This window comes from Pseudopipra pipra, chromosome 15 (assembly GCF_036250125.1).
Source record: "Pseudopipra pipra isolate bDixPip1 chromosome 15, bDixPip1.hap1, whole genome shotgun sequence".
Classification (NCBI taxonomy): Eukaryota; Metazoa; Chordata; class Aves; order Passeriformes; family Pipridae; genus Pseudopipra; species Pseudopipra pipra.
In genome coordinates this window covers 1,918,743-1,937,296 of record NC_087563.1, presented here as the reverse complement: position 1 = coordinate 1,937,296, position 18,554 = coordinate 1,918,743, and the positions used below count along the sequence as shown (strand labels likewise).

The 18,554-nt window shown below is 49.7% G+C and overlaps 1 protein-coding gene across 1 annotated transcript; it reads left to right on the top strand.

The window, feature by feature from the left end:
* Nucleotides 1-1,986: 1,986 nt before the first annotated feature.
* DNAJC18 (DnaJ heat shock protein family (Hsp40) member C18) lies at nt 1,987-14,845 on the top strand. Its single transcript, XM_064671437.1, has 7 exons — nt 1,987-2,117; nt 2,194-2,339; nt 3,677-3,862; nt 6,859-6,971; nt 8,237-8,346; nt 10,184-10,356; nt 13,836-14,845. Exons 1-7 carry the CDS (start codon nt 2,080-2,082, stop codon nt 13,958-13,960), a joined length of 891 nt encoding a protein of 296 aa, XP_064527507.1. The 5' UTR covers nt 1,987-2,079; the 3' UTR covers nt 13,961-14,845.
* Nucleotides 14,846-18,554: the final 3,709 nt, after the last annotated feature.

The following is an 18,554-nucleotide window of genomic DNA, read 5'->3' as shown; positions in this document are numbered from 1 at the left end:
CCAAGGACAGCCTTTCATTGGGTTCCCCAGGGCAGTAGCTCCTGTTTGGAGCCTGCTGGTCACAGCCTGAGCTGGTTCAGCGCCAGCCATACTCACTCACCACCTTCAGCAAAATCCTCACAGGAGGAGAGTGGGGATGTCCATCCCCAGCATCCACGTGAGAGAAATGATGCCCCATTGGGTATTTCTGGAGGTCTCAGCTGCCTCATTCAGCAGAGTAAGTAATGAAGCACTAACCCTGCACTACCTCTGCCCATCTTCACCATGACTCCTGCTTGGAAGCTGCACCAGTTCCACCAGCACAGACCTTGGGAGAACCTTGTCTGTGCAGCAGCAGCACAGTGAGATACTGGCTCCCCTAACAGGAGCAACATCATCCATCAACCCTGAAGGTAAACTGTGACATTAGGGAAAAAAGGACCTAGCCAAGCACTCAGAAGGGGTATTGCTGCACACATTCCCCTGCACAGTTCAGTGAAACTTGTAATTGAGCCTGATTTAATCTAATAGGATGGATAAGAGATGTTTGCTGGCATGTGCAGTGTGGGAGGTAGCTGTGCTTTGCAGCTGGCAAGGAAGTGTTCAGCAAAATACAAGCAATGTTTTCACAATTCATGCTAAGAGCCAACACGTTTTCTACCTTTAACATCTGCACCAGGGAGTTTGATAAGTTGTTTTTTAATAAGTACAGCTTTTCTGGTAACATTCATGAAAAGTAAAATGCCATCACTCACCCAGCCTCTGCCAGACTGGTGAATTTGCTTAAGCACAAAGTCCCAGGTGATTTCCAATTAGGTGAACCCAGAGCTCCAGATCCCAGAGACATGTGACTCCACGCATGGAACACCACAAGAAGGTTTTTGGTGAGTATCAAGCTTTAACACATCTCTGCAGACCTCTGAGATCCCATGGGATCTCGCCACTGCTCAAGTTTTCCTTCCTTTGACCTCCTTCTTTCCACAGACCCTTGAGAATCTTACACAGAGGGTGAGGCCCTGGCACAGGTTGCCCAGAGAAGCTGTGGCTGCCCCTGGATCCCTGGAAGTGTCCAAGGCCAGGTTGGAAGGGACTTGGAGCATCCTGGGCTAGAGGAAGGTGTCTCTGGCAGGTGGGATGAGGGAAAACCAGCAGCAGTATTAGCAATGATAAAGGCAGCTGGGAAATGTCTTCCTTGCCGTGAGGGGCCCAGAACTGGACACAGCCCTGGAGGGGCCTCAGCAGGGCCAGCACAGGGACAGTCACTGCCCTGGCCCTGCTGCCACACCATGGCTGGCACAGCCCAGGGGCCACTGGCCTCTTGCCCCCCTGGGCTCCCCTGGGCTCATGTCCAGCCCCTGGCACCGGCACCCCCAGGGCCTTCTCTGCTGTTGGAGAGTGTGCAAAGGAGGGACACAAGGATGGGGAAGGGTCTGGAGAGACCACACAAGAGCGGCTAAGGGCACTTGGTGTGTTCAGCTGGAGCAGAGGAGACTGAGGGGAGACCTCAGTGCAGTTCCAGCTGCCTGGGCAGGGGCAGAGGAGGGGCAGGGACTGAGCTCTGCTCTGGGGGGACCAGGGACAGCAGCCAGGGAATGGCTGGAGCTGTGCCAGGGCAGGCTCAGGTTGGATCTCAGCCAAAGGTTCTTCCCCCAGAGGCTGGTTGGGCACTGCCCAGGCTCCCCAGGGCAGTGGGCACAGCCCCAAGGCTGCCAGAGCTCCAGGAGGGTTTGGACAATGCTCTCAGCGATAGGGTGGGATTGTTTGGGATGGTCCTGTGCAGGGCCAGTGGTTGGACTGGATGGTCCTTGTCAGTCCCTTCCAGCTCAGGACATTCCGTGATCCCATGACATCCCCAACGCTACCCTCTCGCTCTCAGCGCTGTCCCCGCCCGGCACACGCCGTGCCCGGTCCCACACAGGGTCCCCCCGCCCCGGGGCCGCTCTGACGTCATCCCCCGCTCCCCTCAGAGCCGCTCATTACGTCACCGCCGCGCCATGACGTCACGCCGCCATTCCGGCGGGGCCGCTCCCGGCAGCCCCCGCGCACAAGATGGCGGCGCGGGGCGGCGGGCGGTGAGCGGGGGCGCGGCCCCGGGCAGACATGACCTACACGGCCGAGCAGCTGGACGGGGTGCGGCGGTGAGCGGGGCCGGGGGGCGGCGGGGAGCGGGGCCGGGGGAGCGGGCCCCGGGGATAACCGTGTGTCGGCCGCCAGGATCAAGCGGTGCCGGGACTACTACGAGATCCTGGGCGTGAGCCGGGACGCCGGCGAGGAGGAGCTGAAGCGCGCGTACCGCCGGCTCGCCCTCAAGTTCCACCCCGACAAGAACCGCGCGCCCGGGGCCACCGAGGCCTTCAAAGGTGAGGGAGCTCCGTGAGGGGCCCGGGGGGCTCCGTGAGGGGCCGAGCGGCCGCATCTGCAGAGGCCGCGGGTGCCGCGGACACACCGGCGGCCACACAGAACCCCCTGCGGCTCGACAGGGTTTGCATTTTCCTCTGCAAAATACAGCATTTCTATCAGAAACAGAGGGAAATGTACCTCAGGTCTCATTCCGAGAACTTCTGAGGGATTTTGCAGTGGCACGAGGTGACAGGCCAAGGAGGAATGGGTTCACACTGACAGTGGGGTAGGTGGGGTATTGGGAAGAAATTGTTCCCTATGAGGGTGGGGAGGCCCTGGCACAGATTGCCCAGAGAAGCTGTGGCTGCCCCTGGATCCCTGGAAGTGTCCAAGGCCAGGTTGGACAGGGCTTGGAGCAACCTGGGCTAGTGGGAGGTGTCCCTGCCCATGGCAGGGGGTGGATGAGATGAGCTTTCAGGTCCTTCCCAACCCAAACCATTCCAGGATTCTGTGAAGGGTTCAGAACGAGGCTTGGAACTAACACTGGGCATGCAGGAGAATGGGGTGTTGTGTAATCAAAAACTGCTCCTTGTCAATAAATTTATATGTGTATCTATGCAAGCCTATAAAATTTAATCCAATATGCTGTGTCTGGACTTCTCAGAAAAAATTCAGTTCTGTACTGACCCTGTTGCCTTCTAAACTCTTACATCCTTTGCCCTTTCCATGCTGTGTTGCAGCACAGCACGAGGAAAGCAAGTGATTCATTCATAGTCTGTTAAGGAGCTTTTGAAGGGCTTTTCTTTGTTTGTTTGTGTTTGGGTTGTAGTTCTCAATGAACTCGTTCTGTCAGAGTTCAAAGAGGAAGATGAACCAAACAAATACTTCTGGGTGGTTGGGTGTGAAGTGTGAAGTAGATGTGCTGCACAGCTTCAGGAGCACCTCTGCCAGCAGGAAAAACTTGGAATATCGCTCTGCATTTTAATTAGTCTCTCCAGTTATTAACTTTGTGTTGACTGTGTGTGGTATATGGAGGTGCACTTCTCTAGCAGGGCTTGGTTTGAGCTGAGAAAATGTTGCATTCTCACCCACTTTCTTGGCTGAAGTGGAGACTCACCTCGGTTTTATGAATATTTCAGGTCTCTCCATATACTTTAGCACTTTCTCTTGGCATCAGGGGCAGCAGGAAGTAGTTTCCATCACAGGTAATTCCAGTGCTGTTTTTTTCAAAAGTGACTCAATCTTTGGTCAAGCATGACTTTTCTATGCTTGTTTGGGGGTTTTTTTGCTGCACTGCTTATGAAAGTCAGAGGTCTGGAAATGTTGATTAAAATGCTTGTTTTAATTCCCTCTCCAGCAATAGGCAATGCTTTTGCAGTTCTGAGCAACCCTGAGAAGCGACTGCGATACGATGAACTGGGGAGCGACCAAGAGCACGTCAGCACTGGCCAGGCCAGGCACTACAATTACTACACAGAGTTTGAAGCAGACATTACACCAGAAGAAATATTCAATGTGTTTTTTGGTGGGCATTTTCCTACAGGTCAGTGGTTTTGAAGTGCAGTGGGCTGACACTAAACCCGAGGGAATGGCTGGAGCTGTGTCAGGGCAGGCTCAGGTTGGATCTCAGCAAAAGGTTCTTCCCCCAGAGGCTGGTTGGGCACTGCCCAGGCTCCCCAGGGCAGTGGGCACAGCCCCAAGGCTGCCAGAGCTCCAGGAGGGTTTGGATGATCCTCTGGGGCACAGGGTGTGACTCCTGGGGATGGGCCTGTGCAGGGCCAGGGGTTGGACTGGATGATCCTTGTGGATCCTTTCCAACTTGGGATATTTTGTGATTCTGTAAACCATAAAGGAAGGTCAGCTTCCCTTGGGGACTGCTCATGGAATTGATTATACATTTGAAAAGAGCAGAAACCTTTCTGGAATTGTTTTCTGCCTTTCTTTTATTCCCTCCATCATCTGAAGCCAGCAGTGGTATGGGAGATAAAATAAAGTGTGAATGGGAAGGGATCAGAGGTGTCTTAGGTGATGGCAGGACTCAGTCACCTCAGAGGTCTTTTCCAGCCTTAACCATTCCATGATTGGGTTGTACTTGAGGCACCTTCCAGCATTCCAGGCCGGCATGGCACAGCTGCTGGAGTTGTGATCTCAGTGCCTCTCTAAGCAGGGAAGCTCCTGTGCCTTCCTGGCACGTTCCTGTGTGCTGGAATGAAATTCAAGCTTGGGAGCTCAGCAAGTGCTCCCTGCCAGGATAGACTGCCCATGGATATGCAGGATCCAGTGGATATGCAGGATCCAGTAACACAGCAGTGGAGCTGCACCTGTAGTAGCTCTGGGCATGTCTCAGTCCAGCCTTGGCTTTTGTATTTGTAGGAAAAATAGAAAGATACCACAAGGTCTGTGGATTAAAAGTAAATCTGAAAGGTGTGGTGAGCTCAAGGGTGTTCCTGGCAGCATCTAAGGAATTGCTTTAGCATTCCTGTAAACTTTTCCCCTCCCAGGTGTCACGTAAAGTGACATACACACCACTTACTACAGCCTGAAGCCACAGACACAGGTAGTTACTTACAAGCTCCCCATAACCTTAGTGTGAGTGCTGCATCTTGCTGCCAGGGGACTTCAGGTTGTTCCTAAATTTGCATCAGTAAATGTGCAAAGTGAGCCAACCCCAGCATGGTGTAATTCCATCCAGAGTCTGCAAGTTTTCCATTCCTGGCTGTGCAAGGAATTGCACCTGTGTGTGCCTTTTGTGGAACGTTGTCCTCGTGGAATGGGACTGCTTGGTAATGTGGGGGACAGGGATGCTTGGAACTGAGGACAGGAAACTGAGGAGCTGCAGGAGGAATTTGGGTACTGGGCATGGCAGGTTTGTCAGGGAGAGTGGCACAAAGGAGAAAATGGGAATTTTGAGCCAAATGGCAAAGAATAAGGAAAGAAACAGGTATTTCATAGTAGTTGGTGTTGGTAGTAAACAATGGTTTCCTCACCAAAAAAGTGTGTGGATGTAAATTTATGTACATTTTCCTAATGAAAAAGTAAGTTTTAAGTTATGGAAAATTACCAGTTTAGCAATTTTCCAAAAAGGGAAAGTCCTCACGGATTCTATTTAGCAAGAGAATTGCTAGTAAGAGGTGGTTGATATAAAGAGAACATTTGTTTAAACCGTTGTAGCACTAAGTAGGACTTGCCTGAGCTGAAGTTTGTGCTGGTGTTTGTTTTGTGACACTTTGCTGTCACCAGGCTCTCTGGAAATCCAAATTAGAAGTGTTGGTGTCAACTCATTTGTATGGCATTTGTGGGCAGGTTTGTGGCTTTGGTTTTACTGTGCAGTTTTCCTCTGTGGATATTCAGTGGAAAAATATTAAAAGTTAAAATGTTAACTGTGATAAAACTCAAGGGAGACTCCACATGGCACAGTTCTAATGGGGAGAGGCTACAACTTGAATGTCCTTCTCATGAAAAATAAATGCACATCGAAGGAAAGAAACTCCCGGCAGAAATTCTTGGAGAAACTTGGAATTTGGGATAACTCTTCTCTAGGCACCCTGTAAAAGCCATTCTTCTATTCCAAAACTTGCTTCTTTTTTCATAGCTTGATAAAATACTGTCTTTTTACCAAAAAGAAACTTCCCTCCTTGGAGACAGCCTGGCTTGGAGCTCTGATGGCACACATGCCTTGGAAAAATCCTTGAGCAAGCACTGGAACAGAGGTTTAACACAACAGCAAAGGTCACCTTCGCCCAGGTTTCTTGCAGAATTCTTTGGGAAGCTCGAAAAAGGACAGTGGAAGAGTATAAAATAATGTGACATCTTTCCCAGGGCTTAAAAATAGATTTGCATTTCTGTTGTGATGATAAGCCATAGATTTCCAATTCTCTAACACAAAGACATGCTGAATTTCAAAGGAGGAGAGCAAAGCTATTATTAAGATATTCATATGGTGATAAAATCAGAGTTAGAGCTTCAAATCGAAGCAGCACATACAATTCTTTCCTCATTTTAGAATTTTTAAAAATAAATCAACTGCATTCCACGTGCAAGAAAGGAAATCCTGAATTGTTCTCCTTTTTTCACTCAAAAAGCTATTTTTTAAAATCTCTCTCCTTATGATAAAATAATTAAGTGAAACCATTAATGGCTTGAAGGCAGAGGAAATAGAAATGAGTAGAAAAGCACATTCAGTAATTATGGGAGGCTGTAATTCATGGCCTGAGCCTGGAGAAGCAAATTCATTTTCCTGCCACAGCCTTGCAAGTGAATGTGACAAAACCAGCATTAAAATATGAGATACAATCATAAAAATCAGAACATGTCTCTGCAGTTTGATTTAAATTAAGATGGACTTGGAGCACACTTTACAGTTTCTCTGGTAGGCTTTTTGGAATGACATGTTGTTTTGTCATTTCAGTCAGAGGTTGGCTGTGCTTTTTGGTGTGAGGTCTCACAAATGTCATCAGGCTGTGTAGTATCAACCTGGATAATTAAACAGAAACTGAGGAGTACAGGTGAGTGCCATGAAACATGACTTTTCTTTTACAGGAAATATCCACATGTTCTCAAATGTAGCCAGAGATGCACATTATTACCCACGGAGGCACCGGACTGAAAGGGCATGGACACAGGAGCAGGAGGAGGAAGACAACAGGCCACAGGTAGCCAGGAGGAGGGATCTCCTGGGCTTAAATATCTCACCAGGCTGAGGGAGACCTGAAGCCAGGACACACCTTCCCATGCTTGAGTGCTCAGTGTTTATTCTCAAGCACTGCACCCACAGGGGATGTTTTTTACGTGACTGGATTGGCTTTTATTAATCACTGCTTTAAAAATACTTCGTATTTATAGGATTACATGCCTTCCAGTTTCTGTCATCCAGGGGTTTGCTGCTGCTTCTTTTTTCAAGCTCTAATGTTTGGTAATCCAACAACAATTAGTCCAAATGGGGCCTGGTAATGGGTGTGGAAGCCCTGGCTTTTGCTGTTTGTCCTCAAGGTGTATTTAAGCCTTCAGTAAATGAGCACCCAGGTGCTGCACAAGCCTCTTCCAGCCCGGGGCAGGATGGCTCTGGGATACATTTCTGCCAACTGAGACCTCCAGGTGAGACAGGGTGTCTTTTGTTGCCAGTGCACATACACATGTGCCACCTGTCTTGGCAGAATCTCCCTCTGGAGACTGTCTGTTAACCTCAGGGAATCATTCTCCAAGGAAGATGAGTTTTCCCTTGTGAGTCTCTTAGCCTCTGAAAAAAGAAATGGATACAGGAGACAGCAAACAGGGCAAATGAATCCCACCTACATCAGGAATCCTCGTTGCTATCCCAGGGCAGAGGGCAAAGCCTGAATAGCTGCATGCTTTATTTTCCTCCTCCTAGCATTTTAGAAGCCTGTTTAGAAAGAAATCAAAAAGCAGGAGGAAAGATCTGTGTTTTCCCTTTGATACTTTTCCACTCTCTTGTTGCATTTACATCCTGTCCCAAGTTACAGCACATGTGGCCTCTTAACTGTTTACTGCTCAGCCATTAAATCCAGTGCTCGAACAGAGGTTGAGATCCTTAGAATGGGTGTAGCAACCTTCAGAGAGTGCCTGGAAAGCTGTAGGACATGGGAATTGCAGTGTGTTCCTGCAGGTTGGATTGTCAGCTGGGCACTGACAGTGCTGTGGGTGTCTATTGCCTTGTGAAGGAAGGGGTAGAGGAAAAGATAATTGAAAGAAAATGGTTGTCAAGAGATGTCTGAGATTATTAATAAAGGTTATTTTAAAATTACAGTGTCACCCCTCTCAAAATCCCATAGTACTTCCTCTTTTTTTCAGTTTACATGTAATACATTGTTGATCTGTGATAGATAGCCTGGTTTCTGTGAACAGATGCCTCTTTTACCGTCTCTATCTTCCCTTGGCTACTAATTCTTGTTCTTTTCAGAATTCCTATTCTGCATTTATCCAGTTGATGCCAGTTTTCATCATCATAGTAGTGTCAGTGATAACCCAGCTGATGGCCACCAACCCTCCCTACAGCTTATTCTACAAGTCGTAAGTGCTTTAAAAACACGTTTTTCTGTTCTTGCTGTGTGCAATAGGGAGGCAGAAGGAAGTTGGATTTGATAGCAGAATTCATGTTAATGTTCTGCTCTTTCCAGCAACTGTTATCAGTTCATAAATAGGGAAATAACAACAGTCTGCCCTGACGAGTTCCCCTGAGCTGTGAAGTTACCTGTGGTGAGCTTTATTGCTGAACAGAGAGAGGCACCAGAGCAGAAACCTTCCTCAGCTGGTGTGAAATGGTTTTGCACTGTGATACAGGAGGATAAATGTGGGTGTAGATCAGCCTCTGGTCTGCCCAGCTCCTGGAATCTGTGGACCACCACTGAGGTTCCTCTGGAAAGCAGTTAAATAATGAAGCCTGTGGTGTGCAGTATGAATCCAAATCCGCTCTGGAGCATGAATTCCACTGGAAGCTCCACAAATCATTAAAGCCTTGAAATGCCCTGGTTTAATTTCTGTAGAGGAGCAGGACCCTGGGGAGCTGGTCAGCTCTGGAAGCAGAAGGACCACCACCAGAGCTGCTGTAATTTGAGTTTGTGAGGCAGAGGAAAAAACAGTGCTGGGAGGAAGGAATCTCTCTAGTGGGAAAGAGCTCACCTTCACTGGCTCTTACTGAGCCAGAAGTAGGATTGGCAGGTTTTGGGGAACCAGCAGAGAGCTCCAAACACACCCCTTGCTCCCTTCTAGGAGTAAAACTCCTCAGGTCCAGGTCTGTCCCCTCCCTCTGCTGTCAGAGTAGCCCAGCACCCCTCATCATTTTGCCACAAGATGTCAGTGTGAGGCCCTCGCAGAAGAGCAGGAGGGTGGTTGTTTTTTGGGTGGGTTTTTTTTTTCCAGGGAGTGTTTTTGCTATCTGCCAGTCCCATGTGGAACCTCCCACGCTGCCCCCACAGCAGCTGATCTCTTCTGCTTTTCTTCACTGCCTCCCCTTCTCCTGCTGGTGTGAGATAGTCAGGCCTGAGCCTGGCACACAGTTAGGTCATTTCTCTAAATCATAACCTTAAAAAACAGCTTAAAAACTAGAAGCAATTGTTTCTTTAAAGAGAGTGGACACCTCTGAGACAGTGAGAGAGTCCAGGAAGAAGGGGCAAACAGGATTCCATTGAGTAGAGTGTAACCTTTGTGTTTTGGCTGCCTGCCTCTGTCTGTGGGCAGTGATTTGAGCAAATGCCTGGGTATCTTTGCTCAAATAAGGAAATTCGGTCTAAGAATGGAGTTTGATCCAGTGGCTGTGTCAGAGGGGCTAATTCTTCCCCACTTTGCTTACTGATGATTATAAAACCCTGAAGAAAAGTGTAATTAGAATCTCCCCTGCTAATTTTTAGTTCTACTAAAGGATCCAGAAAACAGGAAAATCCAGATCCAATTGCATTGTGCCCCAAGTCTTTATAATCTCTACCTTAGTTATCAATCCCCATGGATTTCTGGACTGAGTTTGCCAGGAATCCCCAGCAAACAGAAGCAAGTGTCTGGAGAGTTCACAGTTAAAATTTGCTCTGATATTTTGGAAGTGTCATGAGTGAGCTGTTGGGAACAAACACAGTATTCAGAAGGAGCAGTGTCAGTTCTTTGTAGGTATTTCCAAACATTAGATATTTTCCTGTGGTTTTAGCAGGGGGTGGATTCTGTTTGTAATGCACAGCTTGCTGTGCCCGAGACTTGTAATTTCCTTACTGGATGGTTGAGGGAGCCATAATCCTGCAGAAATTAACTGTAAAAACATGGCTCTAAATACTGTCCTCTGGAAATGCCAGTGTGGAGAAGCAGCTCTTGATTTCTTTAGGGTTGAACTGCTCAAACATCTGGTTTCTCTGTGTGCCCACAGGTCCATCGGCCACGTCATTATCAGAGAAACAGAGAACTTGCAGGTGCCTTACTATGTCGATAGGAACTTCGAGAAGAATTATCAAGGAGCAGAACTCCAAGAGCTCGAGAAGACAGTTGAAAAGGATTACATAGACTATATTCAGACCAGCTGCTGGAAGGAGAAACAGCAAAGTAAGTTCTCTCTGTCCCAGGTGTGTGCCCAGGACCCGCCGGGGGCTGGGCGGTGGCTGCGCCCAGCAAAGTGCTGCTGGTTTTAGCCTCAGTTTGCAAAGCTCACAACATCTCAACCTTGCCCTGCTCTGAGGTGTCTCACATCTGCTCTTAACACTGAATTGGCTTTTCTTGAGATCTGTCAAAATACATTTTAAGTGATGAGTGGAAAGTAGATTTCACCATTTGAGATGTTTTTTTCCACACGGTTTTTATGCTCGAATAACCTTTAGTGATGATGTTTTCAACACAGAACCCACCACGTTTATCTAGCCCTGACAGATGGTTAGGCTAGAAAAGATCTTGAGACATCACCTATTCCATGTTTCCTTTGCTGGAGCAGACTGGCTCCATGAGAAGTTTCTCTGACTTTTCCCTTAAAACTTCCCCAGGAGAGCCCGTAGCCTGTCCAGGTGCTCTTGGCTCTCTTGAGTGGGCTGTGTTCCTGGTATCAGTTTCCAGAGCTGTGCTTCTGTGCTCAGTTTGTGTGTTATTTGCATTTTCTATCTTTAGATGAGTTTGAGATCATGCTTTTCACCACAGTCTTTTAAAAACAAGAATTGAGTGCAGGAAGGGAGAACACAGATGTGAGCATTCAAACTCGTTATTCTCAATCAGCCATGAGTCACTCAGTGATGTGAATAAAGGCATGTGAACCCCATATTTTAAGGCATTTTACCCACATATTGCATTACTTACCTATTAATTACTGCTAATCTGGTTCATTGAAAACAGAGCAAATCCCTGCTTCTTTGGCAAGTAACAAAAATAAAATTACCAGGAGTAGCTGATGTTGGGATGTTGTGACAGATTTTTTTTTCAGCTAAAAAACTCATCACCTTTAAATGAGTAAACACAAAGTGCTGCTGTGTATAAAGGAAACTGGAACAAGTTGTGTCTCTGAGAATGTTCAATAGCAAACTGCTTTCACATACTGGTGGGGCTTTCTAAATTGCTCTGTGTGAAACAGTCCTCAGCACGCTGCTAAAAAGTGCCTTTGCATTTGTTTTCAGTTTCTTTACCAGTTGCATCATTATGGAAACACAGTTTGTCCAAACAAGACTTGTTTAACCCTAGAGAAGAGGTAACAACAGTGTTGCTGACTCCAAACTCGTCACAGGTTTTTCATGGGAAGGCTTGTTTTGGTTTAAAACTTAAAAGTTACCAATCCTGCTTTAAAGAGAAATAAACAGACATAGGTTCTGAAGTTAAAAAGGAAAAGAACCCATAACATAAGACCACAAAAATCCTGAAGTTTTTAGTGTGCTTGACTTGTGACCTTCAAGCATCTGTGGCTGGCAGGAGCAGCCTCTGAGTGTAATTTGGCTGTTAATACTCATAAATGTAGGCTTGCACAAAAATCCTTTTAACTGATCTTGTGCAACTGAAAGTTGCCTCTCTCACGTAGACCTGGAGCTAAGGAGAGCCAAGCCCCAAAATAAGGACAGGGTTTGGGAGTCTAAGGGAGACCAGTTGTCAGAGAGGGGGAGATGATCCAGCAGGGAATGCCAAATGCCTGCCAAGCCCTGCTCCTCCTGAGCTCTGTACACTTAGGGATTGTATTAGTCACCCATCTGCAAATACATTTACAGTGTCCACAATTAGCAGTAGCCTGAGGACACCACTGTAATTCAAACTAAGCATTTTCAGTGATTCCATCCAGGCCGGTGAGCAGGTAAGGGGCTCAGCTGAGGTTGGGCTCACTTTGCAAAAATAAACTGTGAATACGGTGTGGAGTGCTGGAGAAAAGCTCTGGAGATGTTGAGGCAGTTCTCAGTCAGCTGTTGCTCCACAGCATTGGTCTCTTAATCCTTGTTGAAGTGTTTGACTTAGTGTGCTCAGCTTTTTGTCAGTTGAATGCCTATTAATAGTACATTTGTTGTGTTTACTGAGGGTGCATTTCTCTTTAGCACCAGCAAAATGGACAGAACAGTTTGGTTTTAAAGTCCTTGATTTTATGATTTGGAAAGTGCTCCCTGCTGTTCAACAACCTGAAGGAAAATTTTAAAAGTAACGGGTTGGCATCTTGTTCAGCCAGTTGCTTTTATAGTGCTGCACCAAACAGGACTCCCCTTCTCAGCAGAGCAGTGTGTGAAAGTTGTGTGTGCTCTGGGTTTGGGTCTTCTGAAACCTCTGGCACAATTAAGTACAAAAAGCAGATCCCAGGTTTTTACAGGAATGTTTCAGCTGGATAGCACAGTTGTAAAGTGAGGCTCCAAAGAGCTCCAGGTCACAAAGAGGCAACTGAAAACAGGGAGAATCAGGATACGTGTCATAGAATCATGATGATTTGGCTTGGAAGGCACCTTAAAGCTTATCCAGTTCTACCCCTGCCATGGGCAGGGACACCTCCCACTGGCCCAGGTTGCTCCAAGCCCCGTCCAGCCTGGCCTTGGACACTTCCAGGGATCCAGGGGCAGCCACAGCTTCTCTGGGCAACCTGTGCCAGGGCCTCCCCACCCTCCCAGGAAAGAATTTCTTCCCAATATCCCATCTAAATGTAACAGAAATTCAGTATTTTAGGATGTCCTTAAAGAGAAAAGTTCAAAGGAACAACTCTGTAGAAGATTGAAACCCACAAGGAGCAGATGTGATGGAATAAACCCTGTCAAAAGCGCAGGGAATAATTTTTCCCAATTGGATAAGTGGAAACTGAGATTCTCCACTGCACAATTCCAGGGACTCTGGACTCAGAGACAATTACCCAAGTCTGGTTTTGCTGGAGGCTTGTCAAGGCTGTGTGCCCAGCACTGCCTGAGTGGCATTTGGGTTATAAACCTGCCAATGGGTTCCTGCTCTAAAATGAACTGTTCATGCCTGACAGTTTGGGAAGCTTTTCAGTAAGTGGGTGGAGGGTTAAATGGCTTTAAATTTCAGTGGGACAGGGACACAGGACGTAAGGCATGAAAGGACCTATTGAAGTTCTTTCCACCCTGAATAATTTTGTGAAATGAGGGGTTTGTGAGGTGTATAAAAGCTCTTTGAAAAATTGAGTGTCATCAGGTAGCCTGTGCTTACGGAAAGGTTGACCTTTTCAGAAGTAAATTACTGCTTTTCTCCTCAGTGCATCTAATCCTGCAGCTAAATTATTCTTCAGGGAGAAAGCTATATTAAGACTTCCTCAGCTAATCAGCAAAAGAAACTTCTCTGAATTACTGGGGGGAAATAATTTAAACAATGGGATTATTTCAGTTTTATGTTGCTTTTGAGAAGAAGGGGAACAAATATGCAAAGTACATTTGAGATTGTTAATGAAAGGGCACGGAGGCCTTTCAGACAAGTCCCTCGGGTAACTCTTCACCTCCCTGGATTCAATACCCAGCAAAATTAGAATTAACAAGTGCCACAAGGATAACAAAGCACTGAGAAACAGTTCTTTAAGGATGCTCATGGCTTCATCCTAATACATCTTTTTTTTTTTTTTTTTTTTCATCTTTCAGAGTCTGACTTGTCCAATTTGGCCAAGCTCTACAGAGATGAGAGGTTAAAACAGAAAGCAGAATCCCTGAAACTTGAGCACTGTGAGAAGCTCTCCAGTCTGATTGGGATGCACAAAGGGGGCTGAGCAGAATGCACACGTTCCATAGTTTTATTTATTGCTGTTTTAAGTTATGTTTTTATTTTCCTTCATATAAAAAGGGAGGGAGTCTATTGTAAGGAGTGGATATTGGAGTCCTTCTGCATGTAGTGCAGAGAAGGGCCAGCACGAGCTGCAGAGCTGCTGTTTGCTGTAATATATCCTGTACATTAGATTCGGTTCCAAGGACCAGTGGCACTTTGTACATTCATTCCAGGGAGATTCTCTTAGTTTGGAACCCCTCTGAATCCAAGCAGTGTGTGCTTCCCAGGAGAGCACGCACATGCCTCGGCTCTCCATGTTTTCTGTGGAGCTGCAGTGCAGTGGATCCCATGGACAGTGTTGTGCTCAGTGCTGGCTGTCAGCTCCCCTTCCCACTGCAGCACCCAGGCTGTCCCTGCCTCCACAGCGCTGTGAAGGAATGTTGGGGTGATTGCAGTGTCCTGTGCAGTGCTGAGGGCAGGAGGGACAGGTACCTGCCCCAGGTGAGCACCTGAGCACACTCCCAGCCCTCCCTCTGTCCAAGGGACTGTTCCCTGTGCTGCTCCACAGGAGGGCCGTGCCCATCCTGCTCCGTGTGACACCAACACAACCAAGAAGATGGGAGTGTGAACTGCACCGATTCCAGTGGCTGCAAAACTGTAAGGAAAGGACAACCATGTTGATTTTCTCATCTGTTTTCAGTGGCATATTTTGAAGCTGGCTGTTACATTCTGACTTGGATCTGCACACTCTTCCCCAGCTGCTCCAGGGGCCCTGCTTTTCCTGGTACAGTTCTCATGTAGCATATTTTTACTCTGCTGAGCAGTCATGAATGTTTCACTGTAGCCATCAGTACTGCAAAGAAAAAGACTCATGTGGTAGTGTCCTGTTTTTCCTTGATCCTCCTTTCCAAAGTCAGGCCTTGAGGAGCAGTTTGAGGCTGGTTGTACCCGTGAGCAGCAGAGACCAGTGTTACTCCAGCTGAGCACCAGTTTCTCTGGTGGGTACCACGGGTGTGTGCCAGGCATGGAATGACCTGTTCTTCCAGGGTGGGGGGCTTGGGGCAGCCACAGCACAGCACTGCTCCCCTCTGACCTTGGGAATAGGTGTCAGTGAGGTCTGAGCAATGCTCTGGTGTGGCCCCATTCCTAAAACCTGCTGCAGGATGCACAGGTGGCCTTGCCTGAAACCTAGGGAGCAAAGTGCTCCAAAGTTTGGGAAATGCCAGGATTAAACCTGCCTTTGAAGCTTAGACTTCAGGTGTCCGTGTGCCTGGTGGAGCAGTGTTGTCCAGGTGCTCTGCTGAGGGGCCCTGTGGGTACCACAAAGTGTCCCCTCCGTGTCCCTGTCCTGTTCACACAGTAGGGGGAGGTTGGGCAGCAAACAAATTGGGAGGTAAAGGAGCTTTTCTGGGGTGTGCACTGGAATTTGGGGGTTGTATCAGGGATTTGAGGCTTGGTGCTCCTGCACATGAGCCAGACACATTCCAGATGTGATGAGAACATTCCAAGTACAGCAATGGTGCTGCTGTGGGGTGGTGGTGTGTGAAAAAATGGAGGGGGAAGCATCAAAGTAACTCTTTAAATTACATATTAGCATTAACATTTGTATCTCATTTGCAGGAAACCTTATAGGAGCAGGTGGGAAAGTTGAGCAGAGTTTGTTGGGCACCTGGGATGGGAAGAGCACCAGTGGGCATTTTGAGTGGGTTGGTTCCAGTCTGCAAAGGTTCATTATTCCAGGATGGTGGCTGGATTGGTTATTAAGGGTTGATCATTCCAGGATGGGGGCTGGCAGAGCAGGCAGTCTTAGTTCTGGTATTTCCCACCTTTGAGCACGAGTGTGTACAGAAAGCAAAATTAATGTTGCTTTTTATCTACTAAATAGCTTGTAGAATATATTAGACGTCTGTTCAAGTGGTTGGACCTGGTTCTAGGGTTGGTATCTTCCCTGTCCTTCCTGTGGGAGTCCCAGAGCTGTAGAGGGATGCAGGTGGGGAGACCAAAGCCAGTGACTTCTCTGGACCTGCCGTGTCCTGCATGGAGCTTGAACTCATACACAGCATTTTGCACTGGAACCAGATCACACCTCTCCATCTAAGGATCTCCAAGGACTTGATGGAGGTGGGGACCTCCTGTGGGAAGCACAGTCATACAGAGTCTTCTCTGGAACTAGGAAGGGGGCTGGGATGGAGCAGGAGGTGAGACTGGGAGGTAAAAACATTTCCCAAAGCAATAAGTGTTCTTTGTTTATCCTGGGGGGTGTCAGGTGCTGGTGTGTGCTGGGAGAGGGTGTGTGGCTCGGGGTGTCTGGTGACAAACAGGACAAGCTGTGTTTGTACAGCACGGGCATCCTGCTCCATAGGGAAAAGGAGAGTCCTCTCTGGAGCCCGTGGGCTGGAAATGTATCCCTGCCCTTCTCCAAAGGGTGCTGGGGCTCCTTGTTTCTGGGTCAGAATAAGAGAGGGAAAGGTGTTCCTGAGCAGGAGGGTGGCTCGGAGCGGGGGGTGCCCCTGTTCCCTGGGAACACCGAGCACTGGGAAATGGGTCTGTGTGTGTGGATGTGTTTGGGGTTTTTAAATTAAAGACGTGACCCATCTCCGTGCCTGTACGTGCCGTGGTGTGGAAGGAGGGGCGGTGGGAGTGTGCCAGGCGGGATGGCGGGGCCGGGCCCGGCGCTGGGGGAGCGGGACGTGGCGACGGGCGGGCAGGGCTGGGGCTGCCGCGGGCGAGCCCGGGACAGGGACGGGATCGGGACCGGGACCGGCCCGTTCCTGTCCCAGCACCGGGAAGGGGCGGGGCCGCGCTGGGGGCGGGGCTTGTTCAGACCTCGCCTTCCGGGGGCGGGGTCTGTTCAGGCCACGCCCCTTGGCCGGCCCACGGTGCTGGGACCCTGCGGGAATGGGAATGGGAATGGGAATGGGAGAGGGGTAGCGGGGCTGGGAGTGGGATAGGGGGCTGGGAACAGGACAGGGGGATGGGAGAGGAGCAGGAGTCTGGGAGTGGGGTTCGGGGCTGGGAGTGGGAGAGGGAGCTGGGAGCGGGGCAGTGGGAAGCAGGGCAGGGAACTGGGAACTGGGACCTGGGACTGGGAAACAGGGCAGGAGGAACAGGGCCGGGCCCTGCCTGTCAAAGCCCTGCCGTGGCACCTCTTGGTTGCAGAACCCTTCTCCCCTGCTGTTGCCCAGCCTGGGCCCGCGCTCCGGGCCGGAGCACTCTGGCACACAGCCCTGGTGCCTGCCCGGGCAGCACCCCCTGCCCTGCAGGGCAGCCCCGTGACATCCCCACACGGGGGGGAGGTGGAAGGGTCCCTTTGAGCTGTTCATACCTGCCCCGGGCTCACACAGCAGCCCCGGGGGGTCGCAGTGCCCGAGCTCTGCCAGGGCTGCCGGCGTGTCCCGGGTGCCCAGATCCCGACTGAACTCCAGGGTTGGCTCTGAAAGCCAAGCTGGGCCAGTGTTTCCTGCTCTTCCGGAGTTGCAAAAAGCAGCTCCAGCGTGGGAGAAGCACGTCCTGCTTTGGGCAGCTCCCACCAGCTTCTTCCTCCTCCTCACTGCCTCTGTGCTGAGCGTGCCAGCGCTAAGGTGAGTGAGCACACACCGACCTGGCACCAAATCCAGGTTAATAAGCAAATGCAGTGGTGAGCTGCAGGCAGGATCCCGCTGGCTTAAACATAAATCAGTGTTTAATTAGCAAGGCTGGCTCAGCCTGGTCCACCCGCTGTTCTGTAACGTGTTTGTGCCCGAGGCTCCCACGCACACCCCGACCTGCTCTGGGTGCTGGAAGGTGCATCTGCAGCCTCTGACCCTAAACCTTGGTTGGCAAGAGGACCCCGGGGTCTCCATGCCCTCCTCTCTTTGCTGTTTGCAAATCAGGAGCCACACTGAGGGTGGGGAGGACTCCCAGGACCAGGAGGAGGAGATGCAGGTGCTGGAGTGTGGCCCTTGCCCAGGAGTTCTCCAGCCGGGGTGGAGAGATGGGACTGCCCGGCCCGTTCCCACTGTGTTCCCACAGCACACTCAGATGGGTTGTTCAGGGCAGGATTGCGATCACCACCCTCACAGGGAACAATTTCTTCCCAGTATCCCATCTAACCCTGCCCTCTGGCAGTTTGAAGCCATTCCCCCTTGTCACTCCCGGCCCTTGTCCCAAGTCCCTCTCCAGCTCTATTGGAGCCTCTTTAGGAACTGGAAGGGGCTCTCAGGTCTCCCCAGAGCCTTCCCTTCTCCAGGCTGAACAATCCCAACTCTCCCAGCCTTTCCTCCCAGCAGAGCTGCTCCATCCCTCTGACCATCTTGGTGCCTCCTCTGGACTCTCTCCAGCAGCTCCATGTCCTCCCTGTGCTGTTCCCCAGGGCTGGAGCAGCTCTGCAGGGGGGTCTCACCTGAGGGGGCAGAGGGGCAGAATCCCCCCTGCCCTGCTGCCCACGCTGGGGGATCAGCCCAGGGCACGGGGGTCTCTGGGCTGGGTCATGTCCAACCTGTCCCCCACCAGCCCCCCAAGTCCTTCTCCCAAGGCTGCTCCATCTGCTCATCCCCAGCCTGGATTGATCCCAGGGTTGCCCCAACCCGGGTGCAGCACCAGCCCTTGGTCTTGTTAAA

What these genes read in the sequence shown, in the direction of transcription:
- DNAJC18 (XM_064671437.1), top strand. Translation starts at nt 2,080, where the DNA reads ATGACCTACACGGCCGAGCAGCTGGACGGGGTGCGGCG. An exon ending in CAGCTGGACGGGGTGCGGCG is followed by an intron (nt 2,118 to 2,193) that starts GTGAGCGGGGCC and finishes GTCGGCCGCCAG; the next exon opens with GATCAAGCGGTGCCGGGACT. An exon ending in TGGTGGGCATTTTCCTACAG is followed by an intron (nt 3,863 to 6,858) that starts GTCAGTGGTTTT and finishes TTTCTTTTACAG; the next exon opens with GAAATATCCACATGTTCTCA.